Source organism: Silurus aristotelis, assembly GCF_946808225.1.
Source record: "Silurus aristotelis genome assembly, chromosome: 17".
NCBI classification, from domain to species: Eukaryota; Metazoa; Chordata; class Actinopteri; order Siluriformes; family Siluridae; genus Silurus; species Silurus aristotelis.
The window spans coordinates 7,351,819-7,365,044 of NC_139590.1; the positions used below are offsets into that span (position 1 = coordinate 7,351,819).

The 13,226-nt window shown below is 36.2% G+C and overlaps 1 protein-coding gene across 1 annotated transcript; it reads right to left on the bottom strand.

The window, feature by feature from the left end:
* Positions 1 to 744: 744 nt before the first annotated feature.
* Positions 745 to 11,045, bottom strand: LOC310740553 (alpha-2,8-sialyltransferase 8F-like). Its single transcript, XM_083567421.1, has 7 exons — positions 10,849 to 11,045; positions 6,991 to 7,047; positions 6,254 to 6,334; positions 5,365 to 5,506; positions 5,110 to 5,222; positions 4,298 to 4,390; positions 745 to 2,833 (listed from the first exon to the last, which is right to left on the bottom strand). Exons 1-7 carry the CDS (start codon positions 10,932 to 10,934, stop codon positions 2,353 to 2,355), a joined length of 1,053 nt encoding a protein of 350 aa, XP_083423547.1. The 5' UTR covers positions 10,935 to 11,045; the 3' UTR covers positions 745 to 2,352.
* Positions 11,046 to 13,226: the final 2,181 nt, after the last annotated feature.

The following is a 13,226-nucleotide window of genomic DNA, read 5'->3' on the forward strand; positions in this document are numbered from 1 at the left end:
TTTTATAAACATATATGGTCGTTATGAGTCACACAGAATTAAAAAGTACTTACTTATCATTTGGCACAAACTTTGAGGTATAGTTTTACTCACTCTTGATTTGCCACATAGCTGTACTACAGTGATTAAAACAAACGACTTCCTAGAACTTTGGTCAGAACTTCACCAAATTTTTTAAGATCATTTTATGATAATGAAGTTCAAAAAGCATTCATATTTTTCATAACCCAAACTCTTTGTTTGCAATGTGTCAACAAATTATGACAGCTTCTACACTGAAATAAACATGGTTTTATCTTGCTTTTACAAACTTGCTGTGTCCTAAAGAAACCATGATCTGAGGGCAAATGAGCAGTTTCTGAAAAGCTCCAACTGCTTTTCATCAACTGATACTGTTCATGAGATCTCTTTTTACACATGCAATTCAACTTTGTACTTTTGGTGATATTGCATATTCTAAGTAAACACTACATTATTAGTACACTTTAATTTTTGTTTGCTAATAACAAAAAAAAAAAAAAAAGCATACCATATGTGACACATTACTATAGACGTTTTAGTACCTTTGGGGGATGTTTGCGTTATAGTACAAAAAGAAAAGTGTAAGTGGGATATTACTTTCATGTCTTGAAACTCTGAGCAGGTAAATGCTTTTTGTATTGCTTATATTAAGGTTTACAATAATCATTTCAGACAATCTATATTTATAAGTTTTACTGATAAGAGAAAGAGTATCAAAAGAGTAAAAAAAATTAACAAGTAAAATTGCATTAAGTAGATAACTGTAGTTATCTGCACACATCAATACATCTGAGTTAGACTTCTTAATGCCCACAAAATGGTTGACGGGAGGACGAGAAATTAATTCGGTCTTGGACCTACTTAAAAATACATTTCCAAGAAAAGCTAGACATCGTGAGAAGGTCGGCCAACCCTGAAGCTAGCTAGCTTGTCTCAGCCCGGGAAAGGATTTGTTCACCACTTCCAGACCAGTGCCCACGAGCGGTACCACTGGATTACAGCCTCTAAGGAGCGGTGCAAATTGAGTGTGCATCTCTGGTAAGTAGGTTGTATATACATTCTTTTTTTTGTTTTTTTATGTTATTAGACAAATATTGATTCTGAACTGTTCCAGGTGATGTAGGTGCACAGTTGTGGTGGTAGTGTAGAGGTTTGGAGTCTTAACTGTGTTTCTTGCTTGAGTAAAATGGTATTTACCCTCAATATGTGAAATGCCTTCTCCCTGTAATGGCACGCGTTGTTCTTTTGCATTTTTGTATAGTATTGATGGTTTCTATAATTGCGACATGATAGTAGTGGTATAAAGAGGTTCATTAAGTCGGGTAAGTCCCCACTTTTTGCGTTTTGTGTATTTGTCTTACACTGTCTTGTGTTGTCTTTGCACTGTTTGCACCAGGTTGCACACGTTGCACTTTATGTGGCGAGGACACTTACTAGTCCTTAGCCCTGTGTTTTCTGTGATGTAGCTCTATGTTGTTGTGTGTAGCACCAGGGTTCAGGAGGAACGTTGTTTCATTTTACTGTGTACTGCGTCAGCTATATATAGTTAAAATGACAATAAAAGCTTCTTGACTTGACTTGAACAAGGAAAGAAAATAAATACTGAAGGCAAATGCACGGCAAATGCACAGGCCGCCTGATTTCAAGTATACTGATTTCAAGTGTACGCAGTGCAGTTTCTGTTTCATAATGACTATGCTAAAAGTGCAGTACAGGCTCAAAACTCCAACAGAAAGCGGAGGTGTTGTAGAATCTGGGTGAAAACCATGATTCATAATAGCAGTAGTTTGCGCAGCATCCTTCCCTCTGAAACCCTTTCTAATGAGTCAGGATCCACACCAATGACAGTGCTGATAAGAATGTTCACTCTGTTTGCAGCAGCTTCCTTAATTCTGATTCTAAAGGACATAATAGCAACAAAACTGTAGATAAAATAGAACTGGCTGCTAGAGTGTGCAGAATCTGCAGATTCTCTTTGCCGTCAACTTTGGTCTTTTTATATCTAATTGTTTGTTTGTTTTACTGTCTAAAGAAACTTCCTGATAATCCCTAAAGCATCTTTACATTCACATTTTTTTTATAGAAACACTCTTTGGAGTGTGTTTCTCCTAAAACATAAAAAATTAAGACCTCTTTTCTAAGATAGTTGGTAAACTTGTTACCAGGAGGAAAAAAGAAACACACCACAATAAACCATGACTATGTCTAGGCTTTTTTTCTACCTGTAAACTATGAGTTCTTTAAAGTGAAGATTTAAATTATTAATGTAAAAAAGATAAGATTCTACCAGAAAACAATACCTTGAGGAAACAATGAGGACATATAAATGTTCTATTCTTGCTCATTTGTGCATTCCCCTAGGTGCATGTGGATCACACCCATGTTATGGAGATTCTGCAAGACTTTAAACTCAGCTGGCATGGAGTGCATTCTCTTGTTTGCTGGTTTGTTATCATAATAGTGATTGTTGAGTTTCTGGTGGGTGTGTGGGTGTGTTCCAAAGGGCCAGAAGCCATATAGGTTGACATTGTTGCACAGTTCCAGTGCCAAGCTGACCATCATAATACCAGAGCTGAGGCGCACTGATCGAATTCCCTGGCCACGCCAAAAGCCTGTCAGATTTCTTAGGTAACTCGGGTTAAAGAAAATGGCCTGTGGACCATTGTTACTAAAGTCTGAGAGTGAGTAGAAGGCACGCAGAGAAACAGCTGTATTCCGTTGAAATGAAAAGGCTGGCAGAAGGAGTAGAGAGTCCCCATACACCTGCATATCCGTCACAAATCGCCGCTGACGGGAATTTAATGCTTGGTACCTGTAGAGAGCATAAGTGAGAGAAATGAGTTACACATTCCACCCACACACACACACATACACACTATGGAAACAGGATTCAGAAGGTTTAATAATCACATGAGTATCATCCTTTCATGGATCCATTGTGAATTAATGTACTAACTATCATCCAAACAGATCATGTGAATTTGTTTAACTAGTAATTCCAAAAAAACAATTCAATTTCTGTGTGAATGTGTAGGGGAAAAGACCCTGCTTACACAGGAAGCACTATTTATTTTGTCTCCTTCTACGGAATGGGAAGTCTGTTCTCTTCACTGGATTCAGTTATGCTATATGATTTTTTTGTAGCTCCAGCCCTATTAATAAGCCCTCCAGTGGGAAGCATATACAGGGATTACCAGAATAGTCTCAGAGAAATGTGGTCCAAACTTATCGGGCCTGAACGTAATTCTTACTTGTCAATGACCTTGACCTTTACACATATGGAAAAAGTGTCTTCAGGGAAAGAACAAAATGAACATAATTTCTACTTTAACATTTCTTCTCCTTTTCTGCAGTAGAAACACAGATTTTCTTTACTACCCATGCGTCAGTTGGATCTCCAGTGCTTCTCTACATGCATAAAGTAGCAGTAGGATCTAGTTAGCTCTGGCTAAAAAGTTTGTCAGGTTCAGAAATTCTAAGCTTTTAGGCTGAGCCTTATCATTGTAGAATAGAGATTCTTCTATAATCCAGTCTGCCTGTCTCGAGATGTTCCATTGTACTGCCAAGAACTCAAGCTAAGTTTTTAACTTAAACCTGTTGAATAGCATTTGGCCACTCAAGTCCAGCTTTTCCAGTCCTCTCCCAACTAAACCAAGTCCTCTAGTTATTTTGGATGACTTTTCCTGTGTTCATGCAAGAGCATACAAGCAGTCAGGTTATTTGTGACCAAGGTCCCCTTTTAGAAAAGCATGCTAATGGCATTTCCATTTTGACAACCTGGTGGATACATTAACCATCACACTCTCCATTTATTTTGCTTGTATTTCTTAGGAATTCTTTTCGGCTTCTCCCGTTAGGGGTCGCCACAGCGGATCCTCCGCACGTTTGATTTGGCACATGTTTTATGCTGGATGCCCTTCCTAACGCAACCCTCCCCAATTTATCCGGGCTTGGGACCGGCACTAAGATTTCTTAGGAATATCACCTGAAAATGTGTTGGAATTATCAGAACGCTATTGTTCATTACCGTGTGGCCCAGTACACAAGACATTTGTTCTTTGCTAATGAATTAGAGTTATTTTAATAATAACTCAATATTAACTCAATAATAGCATTAATGACGGCATCATGTTTTAATGTTCTATTATACATGACATATCAGGTCGTAAGTCGTGTATGTAAAAATATATATTAAAAACTGAGGCTCTATCTGTAGATGTATAGTACCTATGAGTGGCATACAATACAATTGTACAACTGTACAACCTAGACTCACTTTTGAAAGAGGATACTAGGGTTGGCTGTAACAAGGTTAGTTTTGTTTCCTGTATCTCTCTCATGTCCATTGCTCACTGGAGGAAGATTACACCTGAGAAGCAAAAGAGAGAAAAAGTACAATGAGATCCAAGGAAAGATCTGACGTGTAAAGTTCGTCAGTACATTCCTTTTAGGTTAGTCAGTCAATTTGTTTCGCTGACTTTATCTGTCTGGGTATCGCGTGCCATTGCATTGTTGAAGAACCATTTCTCCGTTTAAGATTCTGCACTGTCACAACTCAAAAGCCATGCAAAATTGGTAAAAAATTAATGGAGTAATTATAATACCAATATATAATGTACCTGGTTCCCTTGTGTCATAATGTATATAAAAGTGGGGGATGCAAACTTTGGTTTTAATAGACACTTTAAGGACAATCACAAACAAAATCACTTAAATTAGTACAGTCAATATCTGCCATACACATCCATCCCCATCTAGATTCATGTACATACATATATTTTTTATACTTTTTTATATTTTAACTTTATTTTTTTCATCCTTAAATTCTATTCCTTTTTATATGCTTAAATGTCAGACGGTCATAAGGAGCATTTAACTGCATGTAATACTCTGTATGTATATGTGACAAATAAAATTTTAATTTGAACTTGAACTGGCAAGCCAGTGCCAACCTTACAAGGAACCAGATTTCAATGGAAAGTGACCCTTATTTGGAAGGCACTAAATGCCCATTCGTTATAGATTTATTGCTTAGTTTGTATCGTTTGTGCATTCACTAATAAAAATGACCTTTTGCTCTGTACAGACCTGATGACAAATGAGGCAGAGTCGATTTGTTTTCCACAACCACTTTTGGCTAAGATGCCTCCATTGCCAACTACAGCACATGTATCCCATGGTGCTTTTTTAAAGGGGCTCTCCTAAATATGTGTACACCCATTATTACTATTGCAAGATTACTATTGACAATTAAATGATTTATAAATGAAATTGATGAATAAGGGCTATATGGACAATGTCATATATTGTATTTTCTTTGTGAATAATTGCCTTACACTATACCTTTGGGAATATGTCAAAGAGGTTTGGTGTCACTCTTGCTTTTTTCTTAGCTGCATCATAAGAAATATTTGTTCCCACAGGTGAGTTCTCCTGTGTAACCACTGCATTGAAAATAGCATTGCAACTTCTGCTGAGAAGTGACCTGGGAAAAGAAAAAAGATTTAATTTTATATATAAAGAGAGAGAGAGAGAGAGAGAGAGAGAGAGAGCCAGAAAGAGAGAGAGCTGGAGAGAGGTAGCTCAGTGCTTAAGATATTGGTCTGAGCAAGGGCCTTAACCCAACTAAGTAGTATGAATGCGATGACTGTAAGCCACTCTGCATAAGGCTGTTTGCCAAATGCTGTAAATAAAATAAAAATGTTAAAAAAAAAAAAAAAAAAAAAAGTACAAACATTTGTTAGACTAGCATTGTTTTCTGTGGCTAACTTTAATTGGAACAAGTTAATACCTGTCAATGGCAGATGTAATTATTACGTTTATGACCTCATGACCTTCTGACTAGAAGTCCAACACCTTAACGACAAAGCTACCACTTCCCCTTTAATAGAAGTAAATCAGTATGATATTAACTTAATTTTATCAGTTAAAAACATTTATATCTTAATATTGGATTATTGTCAAAAGTTTTTACTTTTACTGGAGAGTAATTTTTGGCTTCCGTTTAAAAATATTTATTTTACACATTTAATAAAAAATTATATAATATATATATATATATATATACACACACACACACTAATAATTTCTTTTTTTTAACATTTAGATGCATTATTTATACTTTCATATACATTTATGACATTGTTGGAGTAAAAAGATTATAAAAAAAAAGTCAAAGACCTGGTGACAGAGCTACTGTTGGTATATGTAGAGGGACCTGTGTGTTTGTTACCTGAATGATTGAATGTTGTTCTCCTGTTTTTCCCATTTGAAAATGTCATTTCCTAACAGTTTGTCAGAACTTTCATTTTTCCTGGAACACAAACCCACACATGTACAATAAGAAAGTCACCCCACGCTGCTCAGAGATAAATACACATAATTCACTTTAATTCTTATGTTCTGTAAAGCTGCTTTAAAACAATGTCCATTGTGAAAATCTAGGGTCTAGGCACAGGCAATAGGGTAATACAGGGAAGCAAAACCAAAAAAAACAAAAAGTCCAAAAAAAAATTTAAATACCAGCAAACAGAGCAATACGGGGCAGAACAAAACACAAACCAAAAACAGTCCAAAGTCCAAACCAGTAAACTAGAGTGGCAGAGAAGAACAGGTGTCAGAGTCAGGGTACAGTGCAGGCAAGATGGCAAGACTGCTCTCAGGGACTAGGAAACCGGTAAAATAATCTGGCCAGGAGCTAAACTCTTGATTGCCCTTATATACCGGGAGGCGCGGGAAAAACAGCAAGATGGCCGCCGACCCGGAAGTGCGCGCCGCGAAACCGGAGGTGCATGCCGCGAAACCGGAAGTGCATGCCGCGAAACCGGAAGTGCTCACAGTGTGCCCTGGAGATCCTGACATTGTATGATACATTAACATGAACACTAGCTTGTTTGGTCTTTCATGATAGCTTTCAAAGATTTCTGTAAACAATAATTGAGGTTACTTAAACTGGTGTGGCTTTCTTACTTGTTTTTTGCAGGATTTTCATTTGTAACGCTGTGTGGAGTGCTGGGAGCCGCATCCCTTTGAGAAGAAACATAGAAAAATCACTTGTAGGAATGGCAAATAATTGACAAAGTTTTTTTTCCCACATTAAAAACATAAAAGACAAAAATAGGAATTTTTATAAACTAAATGTAAAAAATGCTTCTATTTCCATTGTAAATTTTTGTGCATGCTTAAGCATTAATTCATAACTTCCTTTTTCGCTGGTGTATAAATATGTGGTGACATAAGACAAATTTTCCTTCTTTTGTGTGTTAGAGAAAAAAAAAAGAAAGAGGAGAAAATATTTATGCAATGAATAACCTTTGTTTACAATTACAGGGGTCAGACGTTTTCTTTAGTTCTTAACCAGGTTTGCACACACTGCAGCAAAGATTTTGGACCACTCCTTCATACAGGTCTTCTCCAGATCATTCAGGTTTTGGGACTGTTCCTGGCCATAGATTTTCTATTAGGTTCAGGTCTGGAGACTGGCTAGGCCACTCCAGGACCTTAAAATGTTTCTTATGGAGCCACTCCTTTGTTGCCCTGGCTGTGTATTTCAAATCAAAATCAAATCAAATTTTATTCATCACATACACACATACAGGGTACGACATGTAGTGAAATGTTTTGTATGATGGTCCGGCATGAGGGAATAGGATGGGGGAAAGAAAAGGAGGCAGATAAATAACTATAAGGTATAAGAAAAACTATTAAAATAAAATAAAATAAATAAATAAAATAAAGTAAAAGAATATAAGGTATAAAGATATATAGATATATAGATATATAAAAGGATAATGTATGAGCAAATATACATATAAACAGTAAACAATGTGTAGTGAAAAATGTAAACAAAATAAAAATGTAAACAATATGTAAACAATAGGCAATTTGTGGTGGGTTGTCCATAAAGTGTCCGTGTGCGGTATGGTGTGGTGTAAAGGTCCGTAAAGTGTCCATGTGCAATATGGTGCAATATAGTCCATGTGGTATGAATAAAATAAAAAGCGCACTGTGCTGTGCAAGTCCAGAGTTTAAAGTGTCGTGGTGCGAACGGTGAGATATGTTTAAAGTGACGTGGTGCGAAGGTGAATATATGTACAGAGAAGTGTGATGATGATGGTGGAGAGAGTGGGCCAGTTCTAGATCCTGGGTGTTTCCTGGTTTAAACACCGGATGGCCTGCGGGAAGAAGCTCCTCCTCATTCTCTCTGTGTTCGCTTTCAGGGAGCGAAAGCGTTTTCCTGAACGCAACAGAGAAAAGAGTCCATTGTTGGGATGGCTGAGGTCCTTCATAATCTGTCTGGCTCTGGTCCTGCACCGCGTGCTATAGATGTCCTGCAGGTTAGGGAGCTCAGTGTGGATGGTACGTTCAGCTGAACGCACCACCCTCTGGAGGGCTCGTCTGTCCTGCATCGTGCTGTTCCCGAACCAGGAAGTGATGCTGCCCGTCAGGACGCTCTCAATGGTGCAAGTGTAGAAAGTCTTAAGCACCTGAGAGGGTAGTTTAAAGTCCCTTAAGCGTCTCAGATGGTACAGACGCTGCCGGGCCTTCTTCACCAGGGTGTTGGTGTGATCACCAGGGTGTTGGTGTGGACGACTATTTGGGGTCATTGTCCTGCAGGAAGACCCAGCCATGACCTATTTCCAATGCTCTTACTGAGGGAAGGAGGTTGTTGCCAGAATCTCGCGATACATGGCCCCATCTATCCTCCCCTCAATAAGGTGCAGTCGTCCTGTCCCCTTTGCAGAAAAGCACCTCCAAAGCATGATGTTTCCACCCCCATGTTTTACCGTTGTGATGGTGTTCTTGGGATTATACTCATCCTTCTTCTTCCTCCAAACACGGCGAGTGGAGTTTATACCAAAAAGATATATTTTATTATATCTTCTATGCCTTCTCTGGATCATCCAGATGGTCTTTGGCAAACTTCTGACAGGCCTTGACATGTGCTGGCTTGAGGATTTTAATCCATGACAGTGTAATGTGTTACTAATGGTAACCGTTGATACTGCGGTCCCAGCTCTCTTTAGGTAATTTACCAGGTCCTTCCGTGTAGTTCTGGCTAATCCCTTACCTTTCTCAGGATCATTGCTACTCCACAAGGCGAGATCTTGCATGGAGCCCCAGTCCGAGGGATATTGATATATTCTTTCATTTTCTAATAATTATGCCAACAGTTGTTGCCTTCTCACCAAGCTGTTTGCCTATTGTCCTGTAGCCCATCCCAGCCTTGTGTAGGTCTACAATTGTGACCCTAGTGTCCTTATCAAATACTTATTTGCCCCCACTATATATATATATATATATATATATATATATATATATATATATATATATATATATATATATATATATATATATATATATATAATTAAGTGGTAAAGTGTCAGCACGTTTTTTATGCATCCTGACAAACTGTCTCCTCTTTGCTAAATCCAAGGGTAAAAAACATCCATTGTTTTTCTTACACCCTGACAAAACATCTCCTCTTGTCTGATACCATACCCAGTTTAAAAACATTTCTGGCCTTCGACGTCTAGGTGCTACTTTTTTACACCACTTATTTTATGTTTTTTATACTACTTCTACTACAGATTTATTTACTTTGATTATATATAGTTTAATGTTCTCATACTTCTTGGTGCAAAATTAAAGTTTATATTCTGTCATATATGTTTTTATGCTTATTGCCATACATTAAGCTTGATTATATTTCATAACTGTCTCTACATAATAGACTGTTAGACTACCAATACTGAGATTAATAATGCTGAAATCAAGTCCGAATACTAAGATATTGATATTGGTGTATGTGTGTGTGTGTGTGTGTGTATATATATATATATATATATATATATATATATATATATATATATAAATTGTCTACTAATTTCCTACTTTTTTGTGTTTGACATTGAAGACTTCATTTATGCAATAAAAAATAAGTCATGGGTAATTTACATGAGTATATGTATGTATGTATGTATGTATGTATGTATGTGTGTGTGTGTGTGTGTGTGTGTGTGTGTGCACTGATGTTAACTGTCAGTGATATATTTATATATATACAGATAATAGCGGTGATGGCAACACCGTCAAAATATCGGAAAATATGTATTTCTGAAAACGTGTCAAAACCTTTTCAAAGCATACATTATTATTGATACTATTATTGAAAGTTAATACATTATTTTATTAAACACAAGGCACATTAAAGGCCAGGAAAAATATATTTTTGTTAATGTAGCTATTTTAGCATTGGGCAAGAACCTCCAGGCAATACAACTGTTTTTTGAGCTATTTTCCTAGCATTTTCCTAGCATATTTCCTAGCATTATTCATATCATTAATCATTAATCATATATGCTGACGTTACTAGAGAAAAAATAAGCAAGTAAGCAAGGTACACTTTGATGACCATGAACCAGTATATTTAAGCATGGTATTGCACACTACTGGTAGATTCAATACTTTTTGTTGACTGGCTTTTGTTTCTTTAAAAAAACAAAGAGCCAGTCCTGCATGACCCAGGGATTAAAATAGACTTGTAGCACATGTAAAAGACTAAAGTTCCTTAAACTTTACTTGTAGCACTTACAAATACTTACAAGTGCTTACAAAATAAGCATTCAATTAAGGGCAAACATTTTAAATAGAATTACTTAAAAAAAAAGAAAGAAATGTATTTCTATAAATGTCATAATTGTTAACTAAAGGCAAAAACACTAACTATTCCCTATTCAGTATATGTGCTTTATTATCCACGGGCATACATTTCAAAGTTACGTAGGTCTTTTGTAAACAAATCTTCAAGCAGGATAAAATACTCACCTCTGACTATAGTAGTGCCAAAGCAGTGCAATAAAGAAAGATGACCAAAAAAAGATGTATAGCAGTCTTACAATGTGAATCTTCATCTTTGCATGTGTTTCGTCAGCCTCTCTAGCTTGTGGTTCTTACAAACGTGTATGATCATAGATAATACAGTACACTCACTCGGTCAAAGTCTGTCTTGTTTTTCTTCATTCCTGGCATTTGATCCTTCCCCCTTTTTTTTTTTCTTCATGCTAAATGTTGATCAATGAATGAAGCTTCTTTCCTTTTGTCTGACTTTCTCCCCCTGCTCTCACCCCTACCTCACACCCACACTCTCTTTTTACTTTTTGTAGAATTCCTGTGCTTCTTCACTGTGCTTATTATATTTAAATCATGCTTTTTATTCCACTTAATGCCCTGATCCTATGTTGCTATTTTTTCTTTCTAAATCAAAAGTAAGTTTGTGGTTATAACGTTTTTGAATATAAGGTTATTCTGAGAGCCAGTGTTACAGCTAAAAAAAAAAAAGTTTATATATACTAGTTTATATTAAAAGTTTAATATAGTGACTAAAAAAAGCAGTCCAGATTACAAAAAAAAATGCCTTATGATAAAAGTAAATGCCCTTCAGTGTATTAACAACAGTAACACCCAGAATGCAATAAACTGGGTCACATTTAAATGTTTAATTACGATTTCATTTGTTCTTTTAACTACATAATGGACATTGTCACAAAGCAGCCTTATGTAAATCAGGACAGTTTGTGCTCCGTAATTAGCAAGCCATAAGCTTCAGGGGTAAGAAATATTTCCCTGCGGCAACACAAAGAAGATATCTTATGAAAAGCAAGTAATTTTCTTTTGTGTGTTTCAGATTAGGTGATTATGAGTTATTGCTCTTTTACAAGCTATTCCAGCCATTAGGGTTGCACAAGCCAATGCACTCTTAGTGCCGGTCCCAAGCCCGGACAAATTGGGAAGCTTGTATGTACCTGTACATTTTAGATTTAGATGGAACTTTGCTGTTAAATTTGATCATTAACAGGTTAAACAGGTTTCAGTTAAACTACTATCTCATAAACCACACAGAGGCCAGACATATTATCTCAGCCATGCTCAACCTACCTCTCAGATTTGTTTCACTTGCAGTCCAGATGTAAGAGATTTCTACATTCTCTTTTTTCTTTCTCCCAATTTTTGCAATTTATATTACAATTAATATAGTAATGTGCATCATAGACCCACTGTTTTACATACAAATGACATGTAATTATATGAAAATGCTTTCTTATTAAACAAGTTTAAAAACAAATTCAATCTGGCAACCATATAATTAACTGTCTTGTCTAAAGATTTGTAAAAAATAAATACATTAAATTAAATTAAATTAATGTTGTGGTCTTCCTCCTGCTGTGATCTTCATTATTAAGCGTTGGCACCATTTGATAGAAGCAGGCATGGTCATAATCATAATAGACCAAAAGGTCTGACAAATACTTTGATTTGAGACTACTAAAATATATATTTTTAGGACATTTTATAGTTTTTGAATCAATGAAAACTTCACTGGGAGACAATGAGGTTTGTAGAAGACAGGGATGGCATGATGAAATCATTTTTATTGTAGTAAGGAGTCTAGCTGCTGCATTCTGTATTAACTAGAGTTATTCTTTTCTGGACTCATTAAATCATCAAGAAAGCCATTGCATTAAAATAATCATACCCAACTGTAATGAAATAATGGACTATACTTTTTTGTTCAAGCATTAATTAACACAAGCAAGGAGACACAGTCCTGACTGCAGGTTTAGGTTGAGTCTAAATGCTGTGCTACAACCTTTTCTATGTTCTTGGAGAAAAAGAGTAGTATGATATCTGCCCATAATTAGACAGGGCAAGGGTAAGGTCATATTTTTTAACAAGTGTTTAGCGGCTGCTAGGTTAAAGAGTTTAGCGACATAGCTTGTGCTTATTTTTTATAAGGGTTTTGTTTGTTCCTTGTAGTATTCAAGTAGTAGACATTTGACATTTGTTTGGGCTGTTGAACTGAAATAAAAAAAGATATCTTATTTCTTTTCTAATGTTTTCAAAAACATTAACATAATTGATAACACTGAAATCTGCCTTTTTTACTGAATGTATTGAATCTATTTTTGTTGTTTTTAAATAAATAGAGAGATCTATAGATCTAGCAGCATTAAGGGACCTTGTATAGTTTAAATGCACTTCTTTCATGCATTTAAAAATACCATGGTATACCATCAGTATTGAGGCTACCTTATCCATAGTGTAGAAAAACGGTTGACAGTAAACATTCAGCCCTCGGAAGGAGGTTGAATGTAAAAACTCAGTCACCTCAGTAAGTTATGCACGGTCAAACATCACTCAGTCAG

Coding starts and splice junctions, on each gene's coding strand:
- LOC310740553 (XM_083567421.1), bottom strand. CDS start 10,934: ATGAAGATTCACATTGTAAGACTGCTATACATCTTTTTTTGGTCATCT. Junction 5,507..6,253: donor AACAACATTCAATCATTCAG/GTAACAAACACA, acceptor TTCTTTTCCCAG/GTCACTTCTCAGCAGAAGTT. Junction 5,223..5,364: donor TCTTTGACATATTCCCAAAG/GTATAGTGTAAG, acceptor ACACATATTTAG/GAGAGCCCCTTTAAAAAAGC.